At 40.9% G+C, this 14101-nt stretch overlaps 1 protein-coding gene across 1 annotated transcript in view; it reads right to left on the bottom strand.

Annotated features, from left to right (window-relative positions):
* Positions 1-12040: 12040 nt before the first annotated feature.
* Positions 12041-14101, bottom strand: part of LAMA1 (laminin subunit alpha 1) — a 291968-nt gene continuing 289907 nt past the window's right edge. Inside the window, exon 63 of the mRNA XM_073550937.1 lies at positions 12041-12982. Within this exon, the coding sequence (XP_073407038.1) occupies positions 12822-12982 (161 nt within the window). The 3' untranslated portion in view covers positions 12041-12821. The remainder of the gene's footprint in view (positions 12983-14101) is intronic.

The raw sequence follows: 14101 nt of genomic DNA on the forward strand, positions 1-14101 counted from the left end.
CATGACATTGGGCTTGGAGCCAGATGTACAGCTACTGGTGTTTCAATTGACATCTCTCTGTCACTCTCTAAGGCTATTATGGTGCAAAACAAGAAGTCAACGGAGGCTGGAATGGAGATCTATGCTCTTCAGCAATGAGTCCTGCTTTTGTCTTGGATGGATTGATAGACAGAGATTGATCTGAAGACCACATGGGCAATGCCATGAAGAACCTGTCATGAGGGAACATCACAGCAGTTCTACTCCTGGGATTATGTTTTGGGTTGTTATAATGTATAATAGTCGTACCCTTCTAGACTTCATTCCAAGTTCACCAACAGCTTGGCGTTACAATGACTTTGTGGTTTAACCAATAATACGGCTATTTCTCCAGAATGTCACAGGAGCATTTTTTCAGCATGACAAACCAAGACGCATGTTGGTCGTATTACTGTGCGCAGCCTGTATGGCCTGTAGTATCTCCAGGCTTGTCTCCCATCGACCATATCTGGGGCCTTATTGGTTTGCAATTGCAATGAAGCTGTAAGCAATGAATTTTGATGATTTGCCCAAATGCATTTAGCGAGCCAGAACATTCCTCAGACAACCATTCATAACCTCATTGATAGCAGCCAATGTGTGTGTAGTGTGTATGTATGTGTGCCATCGATAGTAGCCAATGTGTGTAAGTGTATGTATTTTGGCAAAGTTTTGATAACTTTGTTTCCATTTTTTATCATTTACATATCATTAACATGTCTATCTTTAATGTATGATTTCTCTGAAACGCCGCAGCATTTCATAGAAGAATATATTTGGCTGTAATAGTGCATATAGTCTCTGATTCATGCTGTCTGTGCTTTGGGCATTATGAACCAGGTCAGGGGTGCAGCCTGTAGGTAAGGGGTCCCATTTGAACCTCTAAAGCAAGTAGAATTTTGGATTATGATGAACTATTGAACTGCAAAGGACCCATATATTGTTCTTGCACATTATTGGTATAATATTTTCTTCATTCTTTATATTATGTGATTTTTAAAAAATATTTTCAATTGCTTTACTTGTATTTAACTTTTTTACTTTCTATAGGACTTCAACTTTTATTAGTTTGATTAGTGGCATATTGCAATGCTTCAGTTTTCTTCGTAGACTTTAAACTTTTCTAAAAATGCACAGCCACTCAGATGTGGATTTTCAAAATAAAAACAACAGTCTCCGTCTCCTCAGGTTTAAGAGATCTCTTTAATAACGCATTTGCATTGTGAAATTGTTTGAAAAATGCACTCTGAGTTGCAAGGAGAAGGGTCAAGTAAAAGATGAATGTGTCAAGATAATGAAATCTATTAAAGGTTCAACCATCAGTTTACTTTATCATATTTACATCTTGAAAATGACTGATCCAATACTACCACTAGTGAAATTAAGGACTGTACTTGGATTTAGCCTTAGGACATGTTACCATTAGTGATCTAAGGATTGTTTTTACTGAAATCCATGTAATCTGTGATTCGTGATATCGCTGAACAGCCTTTGATGTCCCAATTTTAATGAACTTTCCTTTTCGCTTTCACTACTACAGATCATAGAAGAGAAGCTTAAGTTACTGTAGAGAAGCTATCTTCCTTTGAAAAGATAGGGAAGCCATACTGCCTGTATCATAATCACCTCTCTAAAGCCAAGGAAAATGCTCAGAAGTTGTGATTTATCTTTGTAGGTCATAGATAAGAAAGTATTTTGGTTTTGTAGCATTTTATTGTTGGATTAATATGTATTTTTGCTCAGCAGTGATTCTGCCTTGTTCAGCTCTTATGTACATAATGCAATGTACTTTGTATTGTTTTTTTTTTCTAAATAGCACTTAATATGTGATGATTACAGCTTCTACTTTTACCATGCTAAGCACTAGCAAGTAAATGAGGCAACATTTTGACATGTCCAGAGCATCGGGCTCTATTTTGTTTTAATTATATTTGTTGGTGCACATTTTCCCTTTTATTTTCCATTTTGCAACATGGCCGCCGATGTTCTACATGTGCCGCGCATGCGCGCTTGCTGTTCTCTCTGTGTGGTGAGCCCTGCACATGACGGGTGCCGGATCACGTGGGCCCGCGTGTTTCCAGTCGCGTCGTGGGTGGAAGGCGCTACCCACGGTGAGATGTCCGCGGCACATCCGGTTGCCATATATAAATGTGTGCGCTATGTGCCGGTCATCTATGCCCCCTGAGGAAGGAGCCTAGTGCTCCAAATGCGCGTCGGGGTCACGTGGGGACCGCCCGGTCATCCTGAATGCTGCAATTGAGGTAATGGTGTTGCGGGGTATTAACCCTGTCTGGGTGGCCGGTACACATGTCCTCCAGTGATAAAAGTATTCAGCTGCTTTGTTATACATGTGCTCAATGGCAGAGTTAGTTGATTCAGCCGCTTTGTTATACATGTGCTCAATGGCAGAGTTAGTTGTGCCTTTGGCAGCAGTATTAGAGTTTTACTGGCAATTAGCCCGGACAATACATGGAGGACATGTGTATAACACTTGATGGGCATTAGTCCACTTGGTGTAGTTATCATTGGATAGGCTATGCGCAGCTGTTTCAGCGGTGCATTTTAGTTTAGCCTTGTTACTGCCTTACCATTTGTCCCAGTTTGGAGTATATTTGGGTACAGTATATGCCTCTTTATATTGATCTGAGCATCTCAATAGCCTATGATAATAGCCTATGTTTGACTGTGGCTAGTCCTGCGCGTTTTTGCACTATTGCACTTTGCTGTTTGCACAGGTCCCCCCATTTGTCCAATTTTGTCCATTTTCTAATAAAGATGATATTTAATCTAATTACATGGATCTTTAGTCGCAATATTTTGTGGTTTCCACATCCTCGCTTTAATAAATAATCGTTGTCATGAGTCTACTGGGAAGTCCCCGCTTTTCAGGGCATACGGGTTTCATCCTTAATTCAGCTCATTTAATCGGAATTCCACCTGAAGAATGGTTCTCATCATCAATTATATATGTTTGACAAGGGGTTCTTCATAATTTGAGATAGATGGGTTCAAATATAAGAGTGTGGCTGATCGAAGACGTTAGGTGGACATGTGTGTTGGTGACTTGGTGAGGTTGTCCTCAAGGAATATTAAGTTGACGGTTCCCTTTTGGAAACTGGGTCTCTGGTTCATTGATGCTTATAAGATTGTGACCATCGTCAATCCTGTAGCATTCCACCTTACTTTACCACCCACCTTTAGGATTCATAATGTGTTTAATTGACCTCTACTCAAAAAATATGTTGCGTCCTCTGTACCATTATTGCTACCGCCATCTCCAGTCATTCTAGATGGAAATTTGGGATTTCAAAGATCGTTAATTCTTGCTTAGTTCATTGGTCGCTTCAGTATCTGGTACACTGGAAGGGATATGGTCCTGAAGAGGGAATGTGGGTATCAATTTTTGTATTACCTTGTTAGTCTGGTTGGTGTATTACGGTACACTACTACTCCCCTCTTCCCTGGGTCGGGGAACGGTACAGGCTGAGTGTGGATTCAAGAGCTAAGGCAAGGTACATGGCTCCAGTGTACAAACAATCAGAAGTAATCTGGGGAACAAGGTGAGCTAGGGCACCTCTAGCATTAGGAAGAGTGAAGGAGTCCCTGGTCCCAGGACACCTGACAGCAGAGTCATGACAGTGCCCTAAAACACAATACAGTGTTGGAGAATAGATGGACGAAATCTGCATGATAAGTCTTCTTAATTAATTGACATTATTTTTGTCTCATTATATGCTATTGATGAAATATATCAGCGCTGTATATGTGATTGCCAATTCCAAGTAGGAAAGCAATCTTCTTCTTATGTAAAATATCTCACTGCATTGTGTAAATGAGAAAGTGCACAATTTCTGAAATACAACGCAATATTTGTATGATTTTTCTGTTTCTAGGATACAGTAGAGTGTAAGGATATCGTAAGAGCTATTCTCAAGTTTGGAAGTTATCTCCTATCCATTGGGTAGGGGATAACTTACCGATCGCTGGGAGTTCGACTGCTGGGACCTCAAGTTATCCTGAGAACTGGGGATGAGAGCCATGTGTGAATGGAGCAGTGGTTGATCATGTGCACTGCCACTGTAGTCATTCTTAGCTGAGCATTGCTCTCAACTGATCTTTGGCACTCTGATAGTGGTCGCATTAAAAATAAATGAAGCAGAAGGGCATATGATTGACAACTGTTCCATTTACACAGGGCTTGGGATCTTCAAAAATTAAAAATACCCTTTTAAGGTGTTCTAGTATACTACTAATGATAGTGCTGAATACTAAGATTGCTTTTCCACTGAAAGATGAAAAGTAGTTCAAGCTAGACAAATCATAGACATCACTGTATTGAGGTTTTTGCTACACATCAGTACAGAGAAAGGTGCTGGTTGGCTGAATATGATGTGATAGATGCAACTCAGGCAATAAAGACAGTTTGCTTGTGCATTGAAAATAACTTTACATTCAGTGGGTACAGAAAGTATTCAGACTCCTTTAAATTTTTCAATCTTTGTTTCATTGCAGCCATTTTGTAAATTCAAAAAAGGTACATTTTTTTCACATTAATGTACAGTCTGCACCCCATCTTGACTGAAAAATAGACAAATGTAGAAAATTGTGGAAATTTATTAAAAAAGAAAAACTGAAATATCACATGGTCATAAGTATTCAGACCCTTTGCTCAGACACTCATATTTGCTGTCCATTTCCTTGTGATCCTCCTTGAGATGGTTCTACACCTTCATTGGAGTCCAGCTGTGTTTAATTAAACTGATAGGACTTGATTTGCAAAGGCACACACCTGTTTATATACGACCTCACAGCTCACAGTGCATGTCAGACAAAATGAGAATCATGAAGTCAAAGGAACTGGTCAAGGAGCTCAGAGACAGAATTGTGGCAAGGCACAGATCTGGCCAAGGTTACAAAATAATTTGTGCTGTACTCAAGGTTCCCAAGAGCACAGTGGCCTCCATAATCCTTAAATGGAAGAAGTTTGGGACCACCAGAAGTCTTCCTAGACCTGACCATCCAGCCAAACTGAGCAATCATGGAAGAAGAGTCTTGGTGAGAGAGATAAAGAAGCACCCCATGATCACTGTAGTTGAGCTCTAAAGATGCAGTAGGGAGATGGAAGAAAGTTCCACAAAGTCAACTATCACTGCAGCCCTCCACCAGTTGGGCCTTTATGGCAGAGTGGCCCAACGGAAGGCTATCCTCAGTACAAGACATATGAAAGCCCACATGGAGTTTGCTAAAAAGCAAATGAAGGACGCCAAGACTTTGAGAAATAAGACTCTCTGGTCTGATGAGACGAAGACATAACTTTTTAGTGATAATTCTAAGCAGTATGTGTGGAAAAAACCAGGCACTGCTCATCACCTGCCCAATACAATCACAACAGTGAAACAATGGTGGTGGTAGCATCATGCTATGGGGGTGTTTTTCAGCTAAAGGAACAGGACGACCCATCACCCATCATACATATCCTCCATCCCATAGTCCCGTGCCTATATACCCATCATACATATCCTCCATCCCATAGTCCCGTGCCCATATACCCGTCATACATATCCTCCATCCCATAGTTCAGTGCCCATATACCCATCACACATCCTCCATCCCATAGTCAACCATTATGACATCATAATGAGCAGCGGGGCTTGCAACCTATGATGACATCAGCGTCGCCATGGCAACCATTATGACATCATAATGAGGGGCGGGGCTTGATATACACACACATTTTTTTCCCATTATGTAGATATGGGCAAAATTGTTTGGTGAATTGGAACGTGCGGGGTTAAAATTTCGCCTCACAACATAGCCTTGGATACTCTCAGGGTCCAGACGTGTGACTGTGCCAAATTCTGTGGCTGTAGCTGCGACGGTGCGGTTGTCAATCCTGGACATACACACTTGAGCTTTATATATTAGATATACAGTTCTGGGAAAAATTAAGACACCATCACATTCTCCAGACCTTAACCCCATTGAAAACATCTGGACTGTAATCAAGAGGATGATTGATCGTCACAAGCCATCAAACAAAGAACTGCCTAAATTTTTGTCCCAGAAGCAGTGTGAAAGGCTGTTTGCAAGCATGCCAAGACACATGAAAGCGGTTTTTAAAAATAATGGTTATTCCACAAAATATTGATTTCTGAACTCTTCCTGAATTAAAACAATAGTATTGTTGTTTCTAAATCATTATGAACTTGTTTTCTTAGCATTAGTTGAGGTCTGAAAGCACTGGGTTTTTTTTAAAGTTTGACCATTTTTTTGTCAGAAAAAAAATACAAAATTTAATGCTTGGAAATTCGGAGAAATGTCAGAAGTTTATAGACTAAAAGAACAATTTACATTTTACTCAAAAATATACCTATAAAGAGAAAAATCAGACAAACTGAACATTTGAAAGTGGTATCTTAAATTTTTGCCAGAGCTGTATATTCACACACACATATATATGTATATACAGTGTATTACATAGAAGTAAAGCCGGCAATTCAGCAGTCGCGGTAGTGTAAAATCACAGCAGGAGCCGACAGAAGATACGGATTACATACAGTAAATACAAATAGAATAGGTAGATACAGTGGGGCAAAAAAGTATTTAGTCAGTCAGCAATAGTGCAAGTTCCACCACTTAAAAAGATGAGAGGCGTCTGTAATTTACATCATAGGTAGACCTCAACTATGGGAGACAAACTGAGAAAAAAAAATCCAGAAAATCACATTGTCTGTTTTTTTTTCATTTTATTTGCATATTATGGTGGAAAATAAGTATTTGGTCAGAAACAAGCAATCAAGATTTCTGGCTCTCACAGACCTGTAACTTCTTCTTTAAGAGTCTCCTCTTTCCTCCACTCATTACCTGTAGTAATGGCACCTGTTTAAACTTGTTATCAGTATAAAAAGACACCTGTGCACACCCTCAAACAGTCTGACTCCAAACTCCACTATGGTGAAGACCAAAGAGCTGTCAAAGGACACCAGAAACAAAATTGTAGCCCTGCACCAGGCTGGGAAGACTGAATCTGCAATAGCCAACCAGCTTGGAGTGAAGAAATCAACTGTGGGAGCAATAATTAGAAAATGGAAGACATACAAGACCACTGATAATCTCCCTCGATCTGGTGCTCCACGCAAAATCCCACCCCGTGGGGTCAGAATGATCACAAGAACGGTGAGCAAAAATCCCAGAACCACGCGGGGGGACCTAGTGAATGAACTGCAGAGAGCTGGGACCAATGTAACAAGGCCTACCATAAGTAACACACTACGCCACCATGGACTCAGATCCTGCAGTGCCAGATGTGTCCCACTGCTTAAGCCTGTACATGTCCGGGCCCGTCTGAAGTTTGCTAGAGAGCATTTGGATGATCCAGAGGAGTTTTGGGAGAATGTCCTATGGTCTGATGAAACCAAACTGGAACTGTTTGGTAGAAACACAACTTGTCGTGTTTGGAGGAAAAAGAATACTGAGTTGCATCCATCAAACACCATACTTACTGTAAAGCATGGTGGTGGAAACATCATGCTTTGGGGCTGTTTCTCTGCAAAGGGGCCAGGACGACTGATCCGGGTACATGAAAGAATGAATGGGGCCATGTATCGTGAGATTTTGAGTGCAAACCTCCTTCCATCAGCAAGGGCATTGAATGTGAAACGTGGCTGGGTCTTTCAACATGACAATGATCCAAAGCACACCGCCAGGGCAACGAAGGAGTGGCTTCGTAAGAAGCATTTCAAGGTCCTGGAGTGGCCTAGCCAGTCTCCAGATCTCAACCCTATAGAAAACCTTTGGAGGGAGTTGAAAGTCCGTGTTGCCAAGGGAAAAGCCAAAAACATCACTGCTCTAGAGGAGATCTGCATGGAGGAATGGGCCAACATACCAACAACAGTGTGTGGCAACCTTGTGAAGACTTACAGAAAACGTTTGACCTCTGTCATTGCCAACAAAGGATATATCACAAAGTATTGAGATGAAATTTTGTTTCTGACCAAATACTTATTTTCCACCATAATATGCAAATAAAATGAAAAAAAAACAGACAATGTGATTTTCTGGATTTTTTTTTCTCAGTTTGTCTCCCATAGTTGAGGTCTACCTATGATGTAAATTACAGACGCCTCTCATCTTTTTAAGTGGTGGAACTTGCACTATTGCTGACTGACTAAATACTTTTTTGCCCCACTGTATATAGATGTCAGTGACAAATACAATTAGTACAGTGTGTGTGCAGCTTACTGTAACGTGTTTAATAAAAGATTATTTTTTGGAAAAAAATGGCGTGGGCTCCCACATAATTTTCGCAATCAGCAGAGGGAAGCAACGGCTAGGGGCCAATGTTTATAGCCTGGGAAGGGGGTAATACCCATGGAGCTTCCCAGGCTATTAATATCAGCTCACAGCTGTATACTTAGCCCTTACAGGCTATTAAACTGAGGACCCCAAAAACATTACATAGGGTCCCCCTTTTATTAACAACCAGCACATGCTATGCAGACCGCATCAGGCTGATATTAATAGCCAAAGAAGGGGGCATGGATACTGGCCCCCCAAGCTAAAAACATCACCTCTCAGCCACCCCAGAAAAAGCGCATCTCCAAGATGCGCCAATTCTGGCCTCACTCTTCCCACTTGCCCTGTAGCAGTGGCAAGTGAGATGATTGGTGGGGGGGCTGATGTAACCTTTGTATTGTCTAGTGTCATCAAGCCCCGATATTATTAATGGAGAGGTGCCAATAAAACGCCCCCATTGCTAACCCCATAGTCACATTGTATAAAAACACACACCAAGAATAAAGTCCTTTAATTGAAAAAATGACACAGACTCCTTTAATAATCTTAATTAAACCATACTTACGACCTCACCTAACACCCAATTCCACCGAAGCACTCATTCTCCTGTAAAAAAAAACTAAAATAAAAAAAACAACAATATACCATACTTGTCTGTCGTTCTGTCATACGCCGTAATCCATGTCTGGGGGAGAAATAGTTTCAACCTGGATGGTGCCAAGATGCGACCGTCCAGGCTGAGAAACACTGATGACTGAACTGCTGCGAGCACAGCATTGGTGACTATTGGTGATGTCAGTGAGGCTGCATTCCTAGCTGGGCTGAACTGCGGTGACCTCAGTGAGATCCCCGCTACACCGTGAGAAGGTCACATGGTGCAGAGGCGAGTTCACCGGGAGAGTTTCATTGCAGTGAATTTCAACTGCGGTGAACTCCCAGTGAAACTAAATTAAATAATTAAAAAAAAACCTGTGTGGGTTCCCCTGTATTTTTGATAACCAGCCAGGCAAAATTTACAGCTGGAGGCTGCAATCCTCAGCTGTCAGCTTCAGCAAGGATGGTTAACAAGAATAGAGGGTTTCCCATGCCGTAATTTGTTAATTATTTAAATAAATTATTTTAAAAAATGGCATGAGGTCCCCCCAATTTTTTACAACCAGCCTTGCTAAAGCAGACAGCTGGGGGCTGGTATTCTCAGGCTGGTAAGGGGACATGGATATTGCCCCCTAGCCTAAAAATAGCAGCCCACAGCCACCCATAATTCTGGCGCTTTGCCAAGCTCTTCCCACTTGCCCTATAGTGGTGGTAAGTGGGGTTCATATTTGTGGGTTGATGTCATCTTTGTATTGTCAGGTGACGTCAAGCCCACGAATTACTAATTGAGAGGTGTCTATAGTTACATGGTAAATAAAGACACAGCCAGAATAAATTCCTTTATTAGAAATAATACTAAACACAGTTTTACATTTTATTTAAAAATAACAAACACAGTTATACTCACCTAACACCTATTCCACCTAAGCCATTCTTCTCCTGTAATAAAACTAAAATAAAAAAGCATCAATATACCAAACCTGTCTGTCGTTCTGTCCCACATCATAATCCATGTCTGGGGGATTAATAGTTTTCAACCTGGAAGGTGGTGTTTTACACTACTATCTTTGGTAGCTTTTACACTTATTATTAAAAGTTATGTTTTATGTTATTTCTCTATTGCTGATTTGCTACTCTGTATCGTGAGAATTTGTGGGTATTTAATGCACTTTTGTGCTGTAATTCCAACCTGGAAGGTGCCAAGATGCGGCCGTTCAGGCTGAGAACCACTAGTGAATGAGCTGCTGCGAGCCATCCTCAGTTACCTCCTGTCACTGATGCTGCGTTCCCAGCAGGACTGAACTGCCATGACCTCAGCACCGTAAAATTTCTCACCGTGATCTGCGGTGAGGTCACTAAGCTTGAACTGCGGTGAACTCAGAGACTTTTTCCCACAGTGCTAGTAGGGATCTCACTGAGGTCACAGCAGTTCAGCCCAGCTCGGAACGCAGCCTCAGTGATCACACATAACCTCGATGACGTCACCGCCTGTCAATGAGGCTCCGCTCGCAGTAGTTCATTCCCCAGTGGTTCTCAGCCTGGACGGTCGCATCTTGGCACCATCCAGGTTGAAAACTATTAATCCCCAAGACATGGATTACGGCGTGGGACAGAACGACAGACAGGTATGGTGTATTGTTGTTTTTTTATTTTAGTTTTATTACAGGAGAACGAGGGCTTCAGTGGAATTAGGTGAGTTTAACAGTGTTTGTTATTTTTAAATAAAATGGAAAACTGTGTTTAGTCTTATTTCTAATAAAGTACTTTATTCTGGCTGTCTTTATTTACCATACAATTTTAGGATTAGCAATAGATAAGAGTCTTATAGACGCCTCTCCATTACTAATCCGTAGGCTTGATGTCACCTGACAATACAAAGCCTGAGAATGCCAGCCCAGAGCTGTCTGCTTTAGCAAAGCTGGTTGTCAAAAATGGGGGGACCCCACACTTTTTTTAAGTTGTTTATTTCAATAATTAAAAATATGGCTTAGGGACCCCTCTATTCTTGATATTCTGTGAGTTTTGCCTGGCTGGTTATCAAAAATACAGGGGAACCCACGTCATTTTCTTTTTTAATTATTTATTTACAGTGCAGGAGCGGCTGAATACTCCCATCCGCCGCTGATGGAAGCTTTTGTCCCCGGGAGATGATTTCACCATCGATCAGAAGCGCTACGCCGGTGTTTCCAACGCTGTCACACAGCTTGGGAAACACCGGCTTTTGTGCTGTGTATGTTCGGCTATTTAATCGACGATTAAATCTGCGAATATTGCAAATTCGGTGATCATGAGCCGAACCAAACATTGAAATATTCACTCATCTCTATATATGACCTATTAATATGGGCATACAGGTAATAGAAATGTTACACTAGTCCTGCCTGTATGTCTCATATTAAAGGTCATGTTGTGGAGAAATGTTATATTCTTTCCTTATCCTAATGATTTCTTCCAGGTTCTGAGACGAGCGGTGCCTGGAAGAAATCCCTGCCCCCCTGTCCTCATTACAATACTACCCGCCTCCTATGCATGTCAGTTATGGTCCCGGAAACCTGTGCCTGCGCCCTGCAGTCCCTCAAAAATACATACCTCATCCTCCCTTTTATGGACACTGTATTCAGGGATCTTCTTCGCAGGGCCGGAGAGTCACTGTGATCTCCAGTGTGCATGCCTCCCTTCCTCACTGCATAGTCTTCGTTAGGAACCATGTGTACATAGTGATGACTAAGCAGGGAAGAAGTTGTGGAGAGCATCTTATTGGTGCGCACATCGGTATACATAAAAGACATAGTGAACCGACCAACATTAATTTGTTGGTGCCCCCATATGTTGTGGTGTTCAAATACTACCATCACAGGGAATAACATTGCCAATGAACAAGGGACATATTTGTATCATGTTTAACTTCTCTTTTTGTAAGCTTGGCCACTAAGACTAGAACCAGGTGTACAGCACCCATATGCTCTGGTCACAAAGGTCCGTAGTGTCCATTCAGCATTTGCCTGTTATGTTCCCCAAACCAATTTTAGTAGTGTTTAGCATTTTTATACTACAGGTAAGAAGACAGAAGATCGGCTTCGTTGGCACAGAAATATTTCAGCAACTGGTAGTCTAGCACAAAAAAATAGTCATATTTATACAATAAATAGTTTTAATATGGGTCTTTTCATCTAGCCTTTCTAAACTTGAGGCCCACAATAGGTATCAGCCCATCATATCTGATATCATTACCATGATCTGTGATTATAACGGATGTGTGAATACCTTCATTCTACTCTATAGGACCAAGTGTAGTATGAGAAAAAAAATCAGTCAGAACTCGGATGTATCATACAGATGTGTGAATGTTGCCATGGCAGTTTTGGAGCCTAATTAAGTGAGAAATTCATAAATCAGTAATATCCAACTATAATACAAAACACAATGTGAGGAATACAAATCAGCCACTTATTATTGAAATATAAAAGACAGATTTGCAATGTTTTATCAACACTGAAATAACAGCAAAATTCATCATCATCCAGCAATAAAGATATGAACAGACACAGTAATAAAATATTCATTAATCCTATTAATATGCTACTGGAGGTATTTGTGTTGCACACAAATTTTAGTTATGCAAGAATTGGATAATTGTCTAAAACATGGTTCCTGAGTTGGAAATATGATGAAGAGGTCGTGGAATATCTTCATAGCACCAATTTCAGTATCTGCTTGTGAGATGCGATCACATAATGATCTGCCAATACTTTATGGGGCATCTCAGAGTCAAGCACAACCCTCTGTCTCAGTTACCAATCTCTCAGCCTGACATATAGCACAATATCACATGATTTCATATCAGATAACATCGCTCGCTTGATTAATATGCCCAGTGTGTATATGAATGGTCTAAAGTCAACAATACATCTTTTCTATAACTCTGTTCCTGGGCATGAATGAGGGAATACGCCTCGCATTTCGAATGATTTGCTGAAGTCGTTGGCCTCAGTCAGTGTGCCCTTCACCAGTTTCATGTTCTTTATGCAACCACGGAATGAAGTTTGGCTGGTTAGACAGTTCTGCTTCACATCAGCTGCAAGTGAGAAAAGAAATAATGAATCATCAATGGCATCTATGCTCCAGACCATGACCAAGGCGCCACCATGCCCTCTTATATATGTATCTTTCCTGTGTCATTGATTAGCACCAGTGATGAGCGAGTATACTCGTTATTCGATATTTTCCGAGCATGCTCCGGTGATCTCTGAGTATTTGGATGTGCTCGGAGATTTCGCTTCTGCTGCATGATTTGTGGCTGCTAGCCAGCCTGAATACATGTGAGGATTGCCTGTTTGTTAGGAAATCCCCACATGTATTCGGGCTGTCTAGCACCCGCAAATGATGCAGCTACAGCAACAGAAACTAAATCTCCGAGCACGCCAAAATACTCGGATATCACCCAAGCATGCTCGGGAAATCTCGAGTAATGAGAGTACTCGCTCATCACTAAAATCCAAAAAGAAAAAAAAAAACGGAAGAAAAAGGCGCATATCAATGAACGTAAATATTTAAATTTTATTAATGCCCATAATAAAATGATGACAAAAAGAGAAGAAACAAACAGGTGTGTCAACGCCAAGTATAATACACTCAAGTTTGCGCTATGAAAATTAAATTATACATATGCATAATATAATACATATACCAATAGAAATCCTCTCGCAGAAGTACACAAGACCATATATGCCATGTGGCAAGCACCAACAACCCCTATAAAGGAGAATATATAGACAGAATACAAACCCCAAAGCGGTATGTCCTCTAATAATAAGGTGATAAATGTCTTTTAAGAAAACAGGGGTAAATATACAGAATAGTAATTGTAAATAATATGCATTCAATACACAAATAATTGCACCAAAGCCTGCTTAGAAGATAGCCCAAATGGCACTCTCTTAGCAAAGTGCTGTAAGCATATTTTTATAGTGCATATGCCCAATGAACTCCCCTAGCAAACGTGCACAGAAAAATATACATATGTCTCATATGGCAACCCAGAACTCCTGAAAGAATGGGGGTAATGACCAAAGATGCAGCCTCCAGTGAGGTATATCCCCCAATAGTATAATGATAAATATCTTAAGAGAAGTCCGGGGTGAGTATACAAGCCAATATATACATATGAAGTACAAATAGTGCACAAGTAATTATG

The sequence above is a fragment of the Dendrobates tinctorius genome, unplaced genomic scaffold (genome assembly GCF_039654945.1).
Source record: "Dendrobates tinctorius isolate UK_male_01 unplaced genomic scaffold, ASM3965494v1 ptg000171l, whole genome shotgun sequence".
NCBI lineage: Eukaryota > Metazoa > Chordata > Amphibia > Anura > Dendrobatidae > Dendrobates > Dendrobates tinctorius.